Below are 16516 nucleotides of genomic sequence, written 5' to 3' on the forward strand. Positions count from 1 at the left end.
ACTCCTTTTCTAGCCTGAAGCAGGAATTATGGTATTGTCTTCAGTTCCCTGGGTGTCCGGGCAGCTTGTCAGAGCCTCCAAGAGATTTAACTTCAAAACAGCTCCGACAGCGTGCACTATCCTTCCTAACTTCCTATCCTGCCTACCTGGAATCCTTCCTCCACCCCCTACTCTGACAGGCTGGGGCACACACCTGACACATCCTGCCTCCAGGACTGAGAGTTTCTTAAGACCTAGCTGTCCAAAACCATGTCCACAACATCACAGGAGCACAAATCACCAGCAATGCCAACCTTTAACCCCAATTCACAGGATCCCTGCGACGAAGCCAATGAGAGACGACACACATACCCTCCCCACAACAGCCAGGTGAGGCATGGGGCTCTGTCTCGGCACCTCTCTTCCCTCCTTTCCTGAAGTCTACTATCCCCTTAGCTCTCCCTGTGTTTAACTGGCTCCACTGCTTTCCTGCACCAGCCCCTGCTATTTTATGGTGGAGCAGCTAATACTCCTTGAGGACGGAGACCACGTGGTTATCTCTGCGTACTCCGTGGTGCCTAATACAAGATACACTAAAATATTCACGTCTAAACCACGCTTCTGAGGAGCCATCTCCAGTCACCTGCGCTCCCGCTCCTGGCTCTCTCGCCCAGAAAACCCTGGGACACGACCCAGAGCCGCACCCCTACATCCTCAGGGACCCAGAAGATTCATCCAACTGCCAAGATGCAGAATGGAAAGCAGGACATACCTGGAAGGAAGTGGGAATACAGACGAGGTTCAGATTCTCTTGTTTCACTCTTTCAGCTGTGGAGACAAAAGCTGCGTTGGTGGTTTTTCTCTCTCCTCACCTTATTTTCCTTGTACTCACATTTGCTCAAATCCCACAGAAAAGGTCCAACCCCTCCCCCCACTGAAATGTCCCTTTCATTCTATGTCCCCACCCTTGCTGAAAAGTTGGTAAACAGCCTTCACATGTCACTAGACAGGGACAAAAAAGCCTAAGGAGGTAAGTATTAACCACAGAAAGCACAAGGTCAGGGTTTGCTAGTATGTGCATGGCGATATTCAAAGAATTTTGTACACATGAACTTTTAATCCAGTAACCCAAAGATAACTTACAATTACTATCCCCACTTTACAGATGAGGAAACTGAGGCACAGAGAGGCAAAGTAACTGGTACACAGTTAATAAATGGCAGAACTGGGATCTGATCCCAGGCAGCCTAGTGCCAGTCTTAACTACTTCCCTATATAGGCTTTTACAGAGAAAAGCTAGAATTTCACTTTTACAGTCAGTAAAAAAAATATAATCATTTATAGACCCCAGGGGGTGGTTAAAGAGGGTTTATTTATTCACTTTGGATTTGTACCTTTCGGGAAAACTCGATTTAAACAAAAAGAAAAGTCTTGGGAATTCCCTGGTCCTCCAGTGGTTAGGACTCGGTGCTTTCACAACCGGGGCACGGGTTCAATCAGGGAACTAAGATCCTACATGCCGACGATGCGGCCAAAAAGAAACAAAAAGGAAAGTCTTAAGGGATGCACACAAAGAACGTCTACTGTCATTTCAGTAAACAAAGGATGTCGCAGCCATCAAGCCCTCAGCCACTGCAGCTGCCCCCAAGCGGTGCACCCCTGAGAGAATTCAGGACGGAAAAAACAGGATACTGGCTCTAGACTAAGGTGCACATCAAAGGAATAATTTCATTGAGCCCAGACCCTTGCATCTTCCATACACAGGAAAGCACTACATTCACTAACTTGAGATGTCTGGTTTTTCTTTAATTAACTGTAATCTTTTGATGTTTGACTGCTCGGGGTTTTTTTTGCAAAAACTCCTATATATCCTGGCTCCTCAACAGTCCCTCAGAGCTATCTGGGAGGCTGTATCCCAGGCTTAAGTCCTCAGTAACACCCCCAAATAAAACATAATTCTTGGGCAATTCTCTGGCGGCCCAATGGTTTAGGACTATGCGCTTCCACTGCGGGGGGTGCAGGTTTGATCCCTGGTCGGGGAACTAAGATCCCACGTGCAACACAGCATGGCCAAAATAAATAAATAAATAAATAACACACACATACAACATAATTCTCAACTTTGAGGCTGTGCATTTTTTTTCAGTCGACAGGGAAAAACCGTCTTATTAAAAATTTCAAGTCTCCTTAATCACTGGGTGTACACCTTGGGAGATTCAGATGCCACTCTTATGAAACCCACAGTAATCCCTGTGCCCTAAAATCCTTCACATACCCAGTGCTGAGGCAGAAAGGTGTGCAACGCTGAGTTTTTCAGAAGCCATCACACCCGCACCACAACCATTCCTTAAAGACAAAGCATTCCTGCGCTTTGTCCCCTGAGCACAGCCCCTTGGCACCTGCCAGAGGAGATCCACATTCAGGCAAGCCTGGCCTCTGGGCTCTGTTCTCACAAACAAGAGCAGGGCGGTCAAACCTGTCCAGCAGCCACCGGGGTTGATAATGCTTGAGCCCTTCCTGAGCCCAGAGACACCCAAATCAGAATGAAGTCAGCATCTGCAGAGCCAGCCACCAACCGCAGGGTCACGGACAGGCCGCGCCTGCGCTGGCCCCGCCGACCTCGGTTTGTTTGCTTGAGAAACCGCAGGCTTTAGAGGGTCTGCCTGCCTCAGGACCCACGAGGCCACACACACACACACACCACTGACGACAATTAAGACTCTGTGGAGACCTCACCCTAAGTCAGCTCCTCACCCAGCTCAGCAGAGTAAACAAAGCCAGGGCAACCCCAAGTCTGGGTGAAGAGGCCCAAGAATCCCACTCAGAGAAGAGCAGAAACACTCACCTGGCCACAGGCTCCACAATGCTGGTGCCAAGCTGTGCCCCGCTTCCTCCCTCTCCGCTATGCCCCCATCCCCACCACCCCACACAAACATCCAGGAGTCAGCCTGAAAACATACCTATTCGCTGCACAGCGTGGACAATTGTAGAACCGCTCCCAATTCCCAGCACTTGGTTATTCTGCAAAAAAAGGAGGAGGGAAATCCAAGACTTATTAATACCGTGTTTCACTCCCGTCCCCAGCCCACTTCCTAGAGCTATAAAATTATTAGGAACAGCAATTCACCAACTTGGGTGCAAGGTACTGTGCCCACAGAAACATAATCACTGAACCTCAAAGCTGTACTATGTCCTGGTGCCCAGTGGCAATTTATCAGCAGAGCCCTGCTCCTTTCATCCCTGACAATGACATCACCATTTCCTGCTGTAAAAAGATAAACTGAAGCCTATTAAAAATTTTAAGCATTTATTTCCGCAAAAATCAGTTTGAATTGGGCAGCACTCAGTCTAGCAGGCAGAAGGGAGCTCTGAGGAGCTGTACAAAATTAAGACTTTTAGAGCAAGAAGCAAGCGGGGACAAGGAAGTTATATTGGGCAAAAAAGCAAGCTGGTTACTGTAAGGTCACTTCCCTTGAGGGGACGGCAGGGGTCTACCAGGCAGATGACCTCAATAGTGCTGATAAGGTGATTCCTGATTGACTGAGCTAAGATTCCATTTCCGGGAGAGCCAAAAGTGTAACTAGGTATTGTTTGGTGATGCGGGGCTTGGCATAAGCGACTCCATTTTGGGTCTGTTGTCTCATTTTTAACACTTCCTCCCTCTTATCAACACAAAAGATCTGGCTTATTTACAACACAGAGCAACTTAAGTCAGCCTCACAGAAATGGCCTGCAGATGAACACGGAACGATTTTTGGCCATCCCCAGGAGCACGATCAGAAAGGAAAGACCCTAGGAGAAAAACAGCCTAGCTGAACGTTAAGAGCAGAAAACAGAGGTTTCTGGCTTCAGCGACTTTTCACACAAGTTTAACATTTACACAGTCCCCATCAAGTTGGTGGCATCACAGCGAACCTCAGACACACATCAAGGCTACCATCCAGAGCTCCAACCCAAGTCAACAGAAGAGTCTGAAGCAACCTTGAACAGCAAATCACGTCATCTGTCCGACTGATCCCAAGGGGTCCTCATTTTGCACAAGCCTGCTTCAGACAAAATGGGGAGAGGGTGAAGGCTTAGGTGGGAACATGAGAAACAGTCTTCATCTGCCATATAAGAAGCCACTCCTTGAGTACAAGGGAGAAGAAACAGGCATCTTACTACTGAGCCTGTTATCTTAAGAAAAGGGGGCAGGTACCTCAGAGTAGACCAGAGGCGGAGTAGGGGCCCAGCCAAGGTCAGTTAGACCACAACGGCAAAACAAGGTCAGAGTACAAACAGTCAGGAACTAATGTGAAGCTTGGTTCCTAAGCAACTTCCTGGGAGTAATCTCCTGCCTGTTTAGGGCAAAACAGCTACAAGCCAAAGCTTAACATCATCTGTTAAGCACCTACCAAGAAGATTCATAAATGTTAATATAAGTCAAATCTCACAACAACCCCTTGTGACCTCAAGGCCCTTAGCCTCACTTTAGAGATGAATTCAACACCCTAAGGAAAAATTTAAGACTTAGAAATGAGCAAGAGATTATTAGACATACTTTCAATGAAATGCTGGAATCTGCAGGTAGTATCTGATCCTACAGGGGTGTGTGCCTTTGCTCAAAGTTTCAAAGTCACCAAATAACACCAAGGGGCCTTCAAACAGAGCTTGTGCTAGGTCAGGATTTCACCTGTGATGATGCCCTCAAGAAGGCAATGCATCCAACAGCCATTTAGCTACTTGGGCAAACCTCAATAGCAAGGTCTTCAAGACCAGTAAATGCTACATCACAACACAAAACAGCTGAATATCAGAAAATGTACAAACCTTCAAGTAACGAGGAAATATCTCGACTAGGTAGGCTCAACCTGACCTTCACACCCAACCTGAAGCTGTGAGCTCTAGCTATACAGCAATTCAACTGTCAGATGCCTCATTACCATACTCTGCCATATACTCACGTCACCCAGCAGGCAGGTGGCACACAGATGAACTTGGGTGAGTCACACAAGCTCTGTGCAAGGCTCCTCCCTTGGCTCTTGAAAGAGGCCAGGAATTGCACAGGCCTGCCAGGCCCAAAGCTCCTCAACCCTGTGGTCCTGCTACCTTGCAATCAAACGACTGGCCAAGAATCAGTGCACCAGCCAAAGCCAAACAGATGTGGCCCAGCAGCAGAAGGCTGCCAGGCAGGCTCTGCCGTAGGAGCAGGCTCCTCCTAATGGCAGTACTTGACAACAGGTCGTACGTGCAACATCACAACTTGGGTCACCTTGTCCAGTAGGGTAACCTCTTCTGTTGACCGACTGGAACCACTGCCCACCAACTCCTTCAAGCCAAGCCAGCCAAAAAGCTAAGCCCAGGCTCCAAAGAGAACAAAGGAGGCTAGGGACCTTCAGGAGAGCATGGCCCTGCATGGTAACCCATCCTGCAACAGGCACATCTGAGTCCCGGGTGGCTACCCAAAGGCTTCAGCTGAGAACTCTCCAAGTTTTCCACCCACCCAGAAAATGCAAGTAGTCACCAATGGGCTAGGGAGATTCACCCCACAACCTCCATATTCGTGTCCACACTCCGCATAATTCATCAAGCATTTACTGGGAAGGCCCCACTGTGACCAACACTGAATGAAAATAAGGTTAACTACCCTCCAGAAGCTTACCCTTCAGGGAACTGGCAGACGCACATACACATAACTAGACCATAAAGACACCTACTAAGAGGCATAAGGCACCTAAGAGGTGTGGAGTGCTACAGAATTCAAGGGGAGAACTGCTTCCCCTACAAGACTAAGGAAAAACGGAAAGGAAGAATGGCCTTTGAACCAAACCCTGAAGGACATATATGATTTTAATAGGCAAAAGCAGCGGACCAGAAAAAGCACTCTTGGTCAAGGGTTTTGATATTAAAACACACACTCTATGCCAGTAGTCTGTCCTTTCCAATGTTCTGGTACATGGGAGAGAAGGGAGCAGAGAAGGAAACAAGACTGTGGGCGTAAAGACAAGAACTAGAGCCTCTCATCTGTGTATCCCCTCCACCTGCCTCAGTACTGGTTTACAATAGATGCTCCTGATGTGTCTTATGGAGGTTAGGATGAGGCCACCTGAGGGGCACAGTGACAAGAGTAGATTAAAGTTTCAGAAGACGATAATGCACCACTTGGGTGGTCGACAGAGGGGACGAGATAAGGGCAACTGCAATCTTCTGGCCACGAGGAGAGCCTAAACCAGGAAAGTTGGCAGGCCAACAGGAAGGGTCAGTTCTAAGAACATTCCAAAGGTGGAACCAACAGGACCTCGCACACAACCTAGCTTGATAAACTTACACAAGTGAGTATGAAACGGAGCACGACCCTATGGCGTCCTCCCGTACAAATCCTTTCCATGTCCTTCGCTTCCTGTTTGTAGGAAATAGGCTTCTTTCAGCCTCCTTGACCTCCCCTGAGTTCCAAAGGGCAGATTCAAACAGTTGCTAATCAGGGAAGGAAGGGACTGCAGAAACCAGGGAGGTGCAGTCAAGAAGCAATGGTGCTGCGACAGGTCCCGGTTCCTTCTCAAGGAATATACAAAACAATACAACTCTGAGTTCCTGTACGGGAACTAAGGCCCCACCCAGGTGGAAGATGGGAAATTCAAGCTAGGCGCAAGACTTCCGGCTAACCATCACCCAGTTACCTCACCATCAACCAATCAGAAGAAAGTCTGCACTCAGTGGAAGATAAGACTCTGAACGCCCCCTCCCCAAACGATTAACTGCGATTAACTTCCCCTTTCTCCCCTGGAGTTGATCCTTGGAGTCTGCCTTCTCCCCAGGTTGCCGGCCTCCAGAATAAAGTAACCTTTTCTTTCCAACCAACACTTGTCTTTGGAGGGGTGAGCAGCCAAGCCTGGGTTGTGTAAAAAGTAAACAATTTCAAGACATGAAGTGCTAAAGGAACTCGGCCTTAGATGGAAAAAAGGATAGGATACCCCCTGGAGAGAGCAGCTAAGCCTCGACGGTGAGCTGCGGGACTATGCTCAATAAACCTGTGGCTCTGAATTAAGTTATCTTGTCTGCAAAGTATCCAGGACCAGCCTCTCCTCCTCCCTTTAGCCACATTTCTGACCACCACACCAACTACCTAAACATAGCAGGCACTCAACAAATACCTGCAATGAATGAAACAAAGTTACAAAGCAGAAAATACAAAATTCAAGTAGTGTTGGCATCTCAGAAAAGAAGTTTGCAAAGGAAAGTGCGTGTAACAGATTGGGGTGAGTGCCCCCAAAAGGCCTATGACGATCTCCCCAGGATTGCCTGGTAACTTCACGCAATAATGTGGCCAGAATCCAGTGTTTTGCGGCTCTGGCCTAAGGTGGGAGCTTGCAGATTGTAATTTAACCAAATACATAATAATAAAACAATGGTCAGGGAGGGGCGTGCCACCAAACAGGAATGCAAATAGGTTAACAGGAAATGTAATACATGGGTCTTTTCTAATTGTATAGATCTCATTTATCCATTACATTTATCCATTACGACTCACTTTATCCAGGCATTTTGAAATTTCAGCTTACCATCCCAATTTTGCAGCTGAGGCACGTGAATCCCAAAAGGAGAGCCAGATTACACATTTTACATTATCTCTGTGAATCCCCACAGAAAATCCTATTGCTAACCACACTATTAAACCAGAACAGAGCAGCTGTGTAACAGGTGGAAGGGCACTGGAACGGAAGTCACTCGGTTTGGGTCCTGGAGGATCCTTGGTCATTCCTCCTACAGAACACGCTGAGCCAAAGGTTACCACACTCGCCCCTCCCACTTAGCCAGGCGGTGGGAGGATCAAACATCTATCTAGGCAAAATAACTTTGTACACGAAAGCATTACCAAATGTAAAGAATAAAGAACCATCACTAGAGAAAAGGGAATCTGATACCACTTTCCAGGAAGCAGAAAAGAAAGACTAAAAGCCAATAAAGTCAAGGAAACTCCACCTAAGGGTAGAGATACTCCACTTGGCCGCCGGTATTACAATTAAGGTAACTGACTGCTGCCAGCAAATGCGCTCGGGTTAAAAGACTCCACCCAAGAGGACCACACCCGCAACACAGCAAACAAGTAGGGCCACGACCTCGCCAAGTAAGAGCTAAACATCTCCACATCCCGACCTTAAAGAGGGTCCTCCAGACTTCAAGTGTCAAAAGGAGGAGGTTTAAAGCCTGGGTTTCTCCTCTGACTCAGTCTCCTCTTCCCTCCAACAAGTATACTCAGGAGCGGGTGCGCGCCCAGCTAACCACTTTCTTGGAGTAAAATTTCAAAACACTTTTAAAATCAGCTCCCCCCACCCGACTTCTCAGGGCAGTGAAGCGAGTGAAGACCTCTCGCAGTCCCAGTCTCTTATTTGTTGAAAAGGAAGCCACACGCTAAGTCCCTACTAACCCCACTCCAAACATCAGACACACACCACCAGGCTCCACTTTGCAAACTTATCTGGCCTGGACAGGTAGTCTTTAGATAGCACAACTTTAGGGAACGCGACCCCAACCGATTCCACATCTCAAAGGCCTTGAAGGAGCAGGTCTCAAGGCGGGTGAAATGCGTACCCCCTCCCCTCTCACGCAGCTCCCTCCCTGCCAGGAACTAGGCGCAACCGGCAGTGCCCAGAGCGCGAGCCCATCAGGCCGAGCACGGGCGCCCCACGTTCTGAGCTGCTCACCCTCACGTGGTTCTCCACGGCCGCGCGGCCGGCCAGCTTCTTGGCCTCCTCGGCCTTGGACATCGTGGAGGGGGCCGGGCAGACGCTGTTAGCGTCCCCGCCAGCTGTACTTGTGCTGCCAGTGCCGAACTGCGCGCGTCCCGGCAACTGCACGTGGGAACCCGGAACGCCCCAGCTGCTCCCTCCTCCGCCAGAGGCCGCGCCCCCGGCCCGCCCGGGCAGCGGGGCCAGGACCCGCCCGTAGAGGGTGCTGAAGGGCCCGGGTCGCTGCATCCCGCCGCCCCGCTCCAGCCTCCGCCACGGTCCCGCCCCCGGCTCTGCCGGAAGTCTGGTAGTGACGTACTAGGTCCGCGTCTGCTGCAGCGCGGGGCTTTCTGGGAAATGTAGTTCTACGCCTTCAATGGCCTAAAGCCGTGCCCCAGCCTGGACTACCAGCCCCACAATGCTCCGCGACCAGGTTCGCAAATCTCGGCGACAGGCATTGGCGCAACGGCTTGTACCGCCCAAGTAGCCCCGGTGGGGTCAATACTGGAGATTTTTCTCTTTGCTCCAGCATCTGCGAAGGGAGTGTTAGACGTGACCCTGTTGTTTTTTCTAGAAGTAAGAACGTGGCGGTGGACGAGGCCTGAGGGCAGTCGCTCTTCTAGAGATGTCCTTTTGGGAGTGACTTCTCTAGACTGACGCCACAGGGAAACGCACCTGGGGGCTCCGGCCCCCACTTTACTCCATCCTTAGGCCCCCCCCGCCCCCCACCGCAGGCCCAAGGCTACAAATTAGAACGCCCAGCCTTAGATGTTGTTCTGCATTGGGCAGCGTTGGAAGGCACGGTTTCCCTCCAGATGGAGCCTGGCTGGGAACATACGTGTGCCCTGCAGAAACCCTGCAATACTTGTTGACTTAAAAAGGGCTTTCACTGAACCTAACAGCTTTCTCTTTTCTTCTCTACCTTTGAAGTGTCTTTCTGTAGGTGTGGACGAAAAAACGCACGACGTAAGGGCAGTGACTTTCAGCTTTATTCTGGGACCTTACTAGGGACTCTAGCCTGGGAGGTAAACCTCTCAGCTATGTGGAACTATTACGAAGAGATAGGGGAGGGGCCAGTATATATATATATATATATATATATATATATATATATGTGTATACATATGAATTTTTGATCTAGGAAATGTAGTTAAGCATACATCTTGGTAAAAGATGACTACTAATCATTAAAAATATATATATTGAATATATCTCAAGTTAATGATTTTAGTGCTTTCCCAAATATGGGAAGATCCAAGAATCTAGGGTCATTGAAATTCTTCCTTAGATATGCATCTTAACTATCTAGGGGCCATGTATCCAAAACACAAAATGCTTCACACTGTTTTTCTTCATCCTGAATTCCCCTCAGGGTGCACTGCTGGTGGGGCAACTGCAGGATTGAGATTTAGCTCTTCGTGTAACTGGATGATGAGTGAGACTCTTTGTCTTTTTGTTTGTTTGTTTACAGAGGGAATAGGGAGGGTCAGAGAATTCTTATTGTTCCCATTTTACAGGTGAGAAAGCTATTGCTAACACCAGCCTTATAAACTACTTAGAGGTCTTTAAAAGGCACTAGCCTTTGTGCTACTCCTCCAAGTTGGTGGAATCCATTCTGTCTGCCATGAATTCATCTCCTTCAAAGTCACTTCAGGTCTTCTCCCTCTTCTGTGTGCAAGGCACCGGTAAAAGTTGTGTTATCGCCCTGGTCACCTGGATTCTCTTTGCCATGACCCCTGAGGCTGTCAGCCCCTGGACCTGAAAGGAAAATCAAAATGGAGTCGGTAAGAGAGTTCTCTAACATGGAGTCAGGAGGCCGTTGGGGAAGTGTGATTTATGCACTTTTAAGCTGACCACTTTCTGTCTTAAAGCAGGCATTCAGGACATCTGCCAGAAGCTCGGGATACTTATCAGACCCTTACCCTAAAATAACTCCAGACAGCCTATCTGCTTATTGGGACCCTTACCCTAAAATAACTCGTGACAGCCTAGTCTTTCAGGACAAATATTTTCTTACCTGCATTGAGAATCAATTACAATTCTTGCTAGACAACTCTAATAACCTTGTGGTTTTGTCCGTATAAGCTCCTGGCTTTTTCTCTTCCCCAGAACACTCTTTGAGTTTTACCTGAATCTGTGTCTCCCGAATTGCAATTCTTAAGACCCCAAATAAAGCTCCTTCTGCTTGACAGCCTCGATACTGATCCCACTACAATCGCCCACCAATAGTTCAACCACCTCCACCTTGGCCTGCAGGAGGAAAAGTTATTTGAGGTGATACTTGAATCCTACGTTTTAGGCAGAATTTGGAAATTAGCGCAACGTTCTGGCTGAGATGCAGGAAAAAAGAAAAATACGTGCATCTTCACTACAGTTGGTCTCTACAAACTTGTGGCCTCTCCTGCATCCTCTTGGGGGCAGTCTCCCCCCCTTCAGATTTCTCCATCAAAAGGTTACTGGAGCAAATATCAGTGCCAATCTCTGCTTTACCCACCTCACTCCCCACCGCCCCCAGCTGCCCCCAGGCTCCAGCATTTGAACTGGGGCTCCCCACCATCTTGATTGTTCTGCCTGTCTGTCTGCCCCTCTCTGCACTGCCAGCTCCATCTTATTCTTTAGACTCAGCTGAAATCCACCTCCTCAGAGAAGTCCCCCTGACTACCCTATCTAAATTGGGTTCCCACCCACCCATCCTCTATCACTTTACCAGTGTTTCCTTTCATTCATAGAACTTTCCTTGATTATTTATGTTTACTTGGTTTTGTATTTGCTTGTCATCTGTCCTCTCTAGGAAATAATATTCTGGGAGTTCCCTGGCGGTCCAGTGGTTAGGACTTCAACACTTTCACTGCCATGGCCCTGGGTTCAATCCCTGGTAGGGGAACTAAGATCCTGCAAGCCGTGTGGTGTGGCCAATAATAATAATAATAATATTTCTGAGAAGAGGGAATTTGCTTTTTTTCCTCTACAGTATCCTCCGTGTGTCCGTAACAAATACCTAAAGCATGACTAGATAACGGATACATTTCATGCCTAACCCCACACTTCACCTTCAGCTGTACAGAATTTCAATTCCTGCACACATGCTCTTACCTCCATGTCTTGAAAACACTGTACTCTTCTCTCAGATGTTCCTAAGGTCTCCACTCTTGTACATGTTACTCTGTAACCCTGAACCCCACTGCTTCCGGGGTTGGCTGCCCTTCTGTGCTTCCACTCACCTCTACCCTCTCTGTGATAGTTCACCTTGCTCTATTCATGCGACTGTCTCTCTCAAAAGATGGTGAGACTGTGTCTCTTGATAGCACAGACAGTCTATTCCTCATAGAATGAACAGTGCCTGGCTCAATATTTTGGGAGTAAGCAGTGTTCTAAAAGGTCCACCTGTCTGTGCCTCTGTTTTTGTTTTTTTTCTTTCTTTCTTGTCTCTCTTCTCTCCATCTTGCAATCATTTCTCATTCCTGCCTTCACTTTTAACCCTTCTCCTTAGGTCTGCCAATGGTACCCAGTGACTCTCACGGCCAATCTGAAATTCCACTGGCGGCTCTTGGGGCTGAGATTATGCTGACCCTTAGAATAGTTTGAGTATCGTGTTCCTATGACGCTTTGCATTTGTATATGTATTAATAACAGTGCCAGGCACCATGCTAAATGCTTTGCGGACGTTATCACATTTAATTTTAACAACTCCAAGAAGTGGGTACTCTTATCCCCATTGTTCAGGTAAGACATGAAAGAAGTCCTGACTGACCCAAGGTCACACTGCTCATAGGTGAAGCTGGGCTGCAAACCTTCAGTGACTCTAGGATCAAACTTTGATCTAACAGAATCACCTAGATGGATGTGTATTAATTGCCTTCCCACACACAGTATAGCCCTAAACTTTGTATAAACCACACAGGTAATGTTTTTTCTCTTTAAAGTCACAAGTAATAGCAATGGACCTTAAGACAAAAATAGTTAATAAGGGAAAAAAGGAAGGAAAAACTCTATAAATGAAGAAGTAGTAACTGAAGGGAAGTCCAAGTTTTGGCTGCTGGACCACTTCCAGGGTCTCACAGAGGGGGGATCAATCTGTGTTATAATCTTAACAAACCGCTAAAAATTCTATTTCTTTCTAGATTACTCGCACTGGCAAGAACCACATGGGGCTCATTTTCCCCTCTTTCGTGGGCCGTAATGTCCTTGGAAAAGAGTTTTCAGGGACAGAATGAAGGATCACAGAGCCCATTTTCCAGCACTATTATTGATGGTGGGAGGGAGGGCCTTGAGCACCTCACCTCCTTGATGGCTCCAGTGTGGTCCAGTCTGAGAGGAAACAAGGCACCTTGGCCACTCCCTCAATCCCAGGACGTAGGCTCCCCCAGGGAGATACACAGCCAGCATGCGTGCCTGCCTGGGCTTCAGCAAAGCAAGAAAAACTCTCTCCCTCCCCACTTCCCCACCTCCCTTTCCACTCCCTTCTCCCTCTCTTTTTCTTCAGTGTGTTCATTTGGAAGGGGACTCCCAGGGAACACTGTACAGATGCTGGGATGGACCTGAGGATCCTGACAGAGACTGGCGTGGGGCTAGCTCCAATACACCTCAGGCTAGAGTTCGGATTCCCCTAGTTTTATTCAGGAGTTAGACTCATTTAGAAATAGCTCACATTCTCTTAGCATCCAACTCTCACAACCTTAGAATGGGCCTTTGGAGCCCCAACTTGTGTCCTGACTTCCTTCAACCCCTTTCCACAAGAACAGGTTTATTGTCTACTAGTAATTTTGACTGAGATTTAAAGCGTTGGAAGAGTATGAGACCTTGTTATTTCTGATGGTCTAGTGATCAAAATGAGCCGTGGTTAATATACCAGTGTTCTGACCTTGCTAGACACTTAGCACTAGAAGGAAGCATAGAGCAGGCCGTTTACCAAAAGCAAGTCTTCCTTCTGGTTGACCACATGGTCAAAAAATATGTATAGGACCATTTCTTACTGCTGTGTGAAACCATTCCTTGCGTAAGGATCAAGCTGCCTCTTGAAATCTTTACAGCAATGGTTGTCAACTCGGAGTGACCTTGTGCCGCCCACCAGGGGACATTTGGCAATATCTAGAGACATTTTTAATTGTCATGACTGGTGGCTGCTACAGGGCAGAGGCCAGGGATGCTGCTAAACATTCCACATGCACTGGTAGCCACAGAGCATTTTCCCACCCAAAGTGTCAGTAGTGCTGAGATTGAAAAACTCACCTTAAAGCATCCTCAAGTGGAAATTCACAGGTGGGTCTTCTACCCCAGGCAGTTTGTTTCACCTGCTTCATCTACACCCAGAACTTTCACGTGATCGGCCTTCTCCAGTCCATCCTATCGCCGAACGTCTACCCACCTCCTATCACCACCACCCCTTTTGGTTGTTTCCTGTTCCCCAGAGTGCCCTCAGGAATTCACCTCTTCTCTTTGGTCAAGGTCGTCGCTCAGTTCCATTGTTTTTCTTCCTCTGGATGGAGCTGGAAGAGGCTTCACATCCCTGTGAGTTGAGGAGGGGTCGGAGGACATGAAGGAACACAAGCTTTGCCTGGTGGGCATGGGAGGTGGGGGGAAACAACCACGAGAAGGTTCATCCTTTTCACACTGTCAGAGAGATCAGCTCTGGCCCTAATGCCTGCACTATCACTCCAAGAGCCTGTGTCTGTTCAGCCTTGAGCAGCACCACCCTGGCTTACCAGGTACCCGGCCCAAAGAAGGGAAGGATTTGTGTCCTTCTTCAAGAAGGAGGCTGGGGACTTCCCTGGCGGTCCAGTGGTTAAGACTTTGCCTTCCAGTGCAGGGGGTGCGGGTTCGATCCCTAGTCGGGGAGCTAAGATCCCACATGCCTTGCAGCCAAAAAAACCAAAACATAAAACAAGCAATATTGCAACAAATTCAATAAAGACTTTAAAAATGGTCCACAGTTTTCAATGTGGTCCAACAGGTCCAAAATAACCTGTTCTGCCACTTCACTGTATAAATGAGTCCTCCAGAGGAATCAGGGGCACTCTCTAAGGCTGGACCACACATTTTAGCCATGGACCTTCACTCTCCCTCAGGTTCCTGCCCACTCCCAGGTCTTCCCTGATCATTTAATAAAGTACCACTGCCCCAATCCGCAGCCCTCCAATCCCCACCTCGTGCCCACCAGATCGTCCTATTCTGCTGTAACATCATCTCATTAAGTAATCTGTTTCCTTGTGTATTGTCTGTATCCCCTATTTGTAGAATATAAGCAGAAAACTTGTCTTTCTTATTCATTGCTGGATACATGCACTTGCAGAATGAATGAATCCACAGCCCTTGGCTCCTCCTTTCCCCTCATCCCCCCAACTCCCCACCTTCAGCCTCACTGATGTGGAATAACCTCCCTCTTTATCAGCTTACAAGAATGTTTCAGAGTGTAAGAACTAGTTTTACCAAGAAATTATGATAAAACAATGGACCAGGATAACTCCATCCCGAATGTTTCTCCTGCATCTCTGGAGCTGTTTGCTGCGTATGAAGCACACAGTAGGCGCTGCTGGATGCTCTGCACAGTGTCTCCGATGTTTTTTACAGTAACTGTTTCCTTGCTGATTTCCCCGACTCAAGGCCCAGCCAGAGCTCAGAGGGGAGGGGCTTCTGGTAGAGACTGCTGGGCCTTGGTGTCACCACACATGTGCGCGGTTCAAGCAGGAGCTGAACAGACCTGAGGTCAGCCACTTCTGTTCTCCCCACTAGAAGAGCAGGACACCATGTCTTGAACACCATTTAGAGTGGCCGGACATACGTTCTAGTAATGAAAAAGGGAGCTGCAGGAAAGGAGCACTGGTTTTATTATTACCGGGAGAATAAAAGCAAAAACGAGTTACTAGTTTTCTGAGCATGTTTTTCTTAAGTTGGTTAGAAAGTCCATGCTCTCCCAAGCTTCAATTTCTTCTAAATTATAATCTAAATATTTATTGGGTTTATGAATAACATGTTTTGATTATAACTTTTAAAAACAGACTTTATGTTTTAAAGCAGTTTTACATTCATAGTAAAATTGAGTAGAAAGTAAGATTTTCCACATACTCCCTGCCCCCCGCACATGCATTGCTTTCCCCCATTATCAACGTGGTAATAAATATAGGGTAATCCCACACCAGAGTAATATATGTATTACCATTGATGAAACTACATTGACACATCATTATCACCCAGAATCCATAGTTTGCATTACGGCTCACTCTTGATGTTGTACGTTCTATGGATTTGGACAAATGTATAATGACATGTATTCACCATTGTAGTATCATATACAATAGTTTCACTGCCCTAAAATCCTCCGTGCTCTACCTATTCATCCCTCCTTCCCGCCATCCCTGGCAACCACTGATCTTTTTTTTTTTTTTCGGTACGCGGGCCTCTCACTGTTGTGGCCTCTCCCGTTGCGGAGCAACAGGCTCCAAACGCGCAGGCTCAGCGGCCATGGCTCACGGGCGCAGCCGCTCCGCGGCATGTGGGATCTTCCCGGACCGGGGCACAAACCCGTGTCCCCTGCATCGGCAGGCGGACTCCCAACTACGGCGCCAGCAGGGAAGCCCTTGAGTTACTTTTTGTGAAGGGTGTAAGGTCTATGCCTAGATTAATTTTTTTGCATGTGGATGTTCAGTTTTCCAGAACCCTCAGACCTCATGGCCCCAGAAACCTCTGTTTGTTCCCCCTGGTTAACAGGTATACTTCCTGCTAGTAGACAACAAAAGCTAGGCTCAGGCTTTTTGGGAACTCAAAGCTTCCACTTTTTAGTGATGGAATACAGCTGGTGGATTTCTTAAGTTTTTCCTATTTTATATATTTCCTAT

At 47.7% G+C, this 16516-nt stretch overlaps 1 protein-coding gene across 2 annotated transcripts in view; it reads right to left on the reverse strand.

Annotated features, from left to right (window-relative positions):
• Nucleotides 1-8961, reverse strand: part of RPIA (ribose 5-phosphate isomerase A) — a 126354-nt gene extending 117393 nt beyond the window's left edge. For both annotated transcript variants that reach the window (XM_069541265.1, XM_060027382.1), the window contains exons 1-3: nucleotides 8661-8961; nucleotides 2940-3000; nucleotides 752-807 (exon numbers count right to left, since the gene is read on the reverse strand). In XM_069541265.1, coding sequence (XP_069397366.1) covers nucleotides 752-807; nucleotides 2940-3000; nucleotides 8661-8933 — 390 coding nt within the window. In that variant the 5' untranslated portion in view covers nucleotides 8934-8961. The remainder of the gene's footprint in view (nucleotides 1-751; nucleotides 808-2939; nucleotides 3001-8660) is intronic.
• Nucleotides 8962-16516: the final 7555 nt, after the last annotated feature.

This window comes from Delphinus delphis, chromosome 12, assembly GCF_949987515.2.
Source record: "Delphinus delphis chromosome 12, mDelDel1.2, whole genome shotgun sequence".
NCBI classification, from domain to species: domain Eukaryota; kingdom Metazoa; phylum Chordata; class Mammalia; order Artiodactyla; family Delphinidae; genus Delphinus; species Delphinus delphis.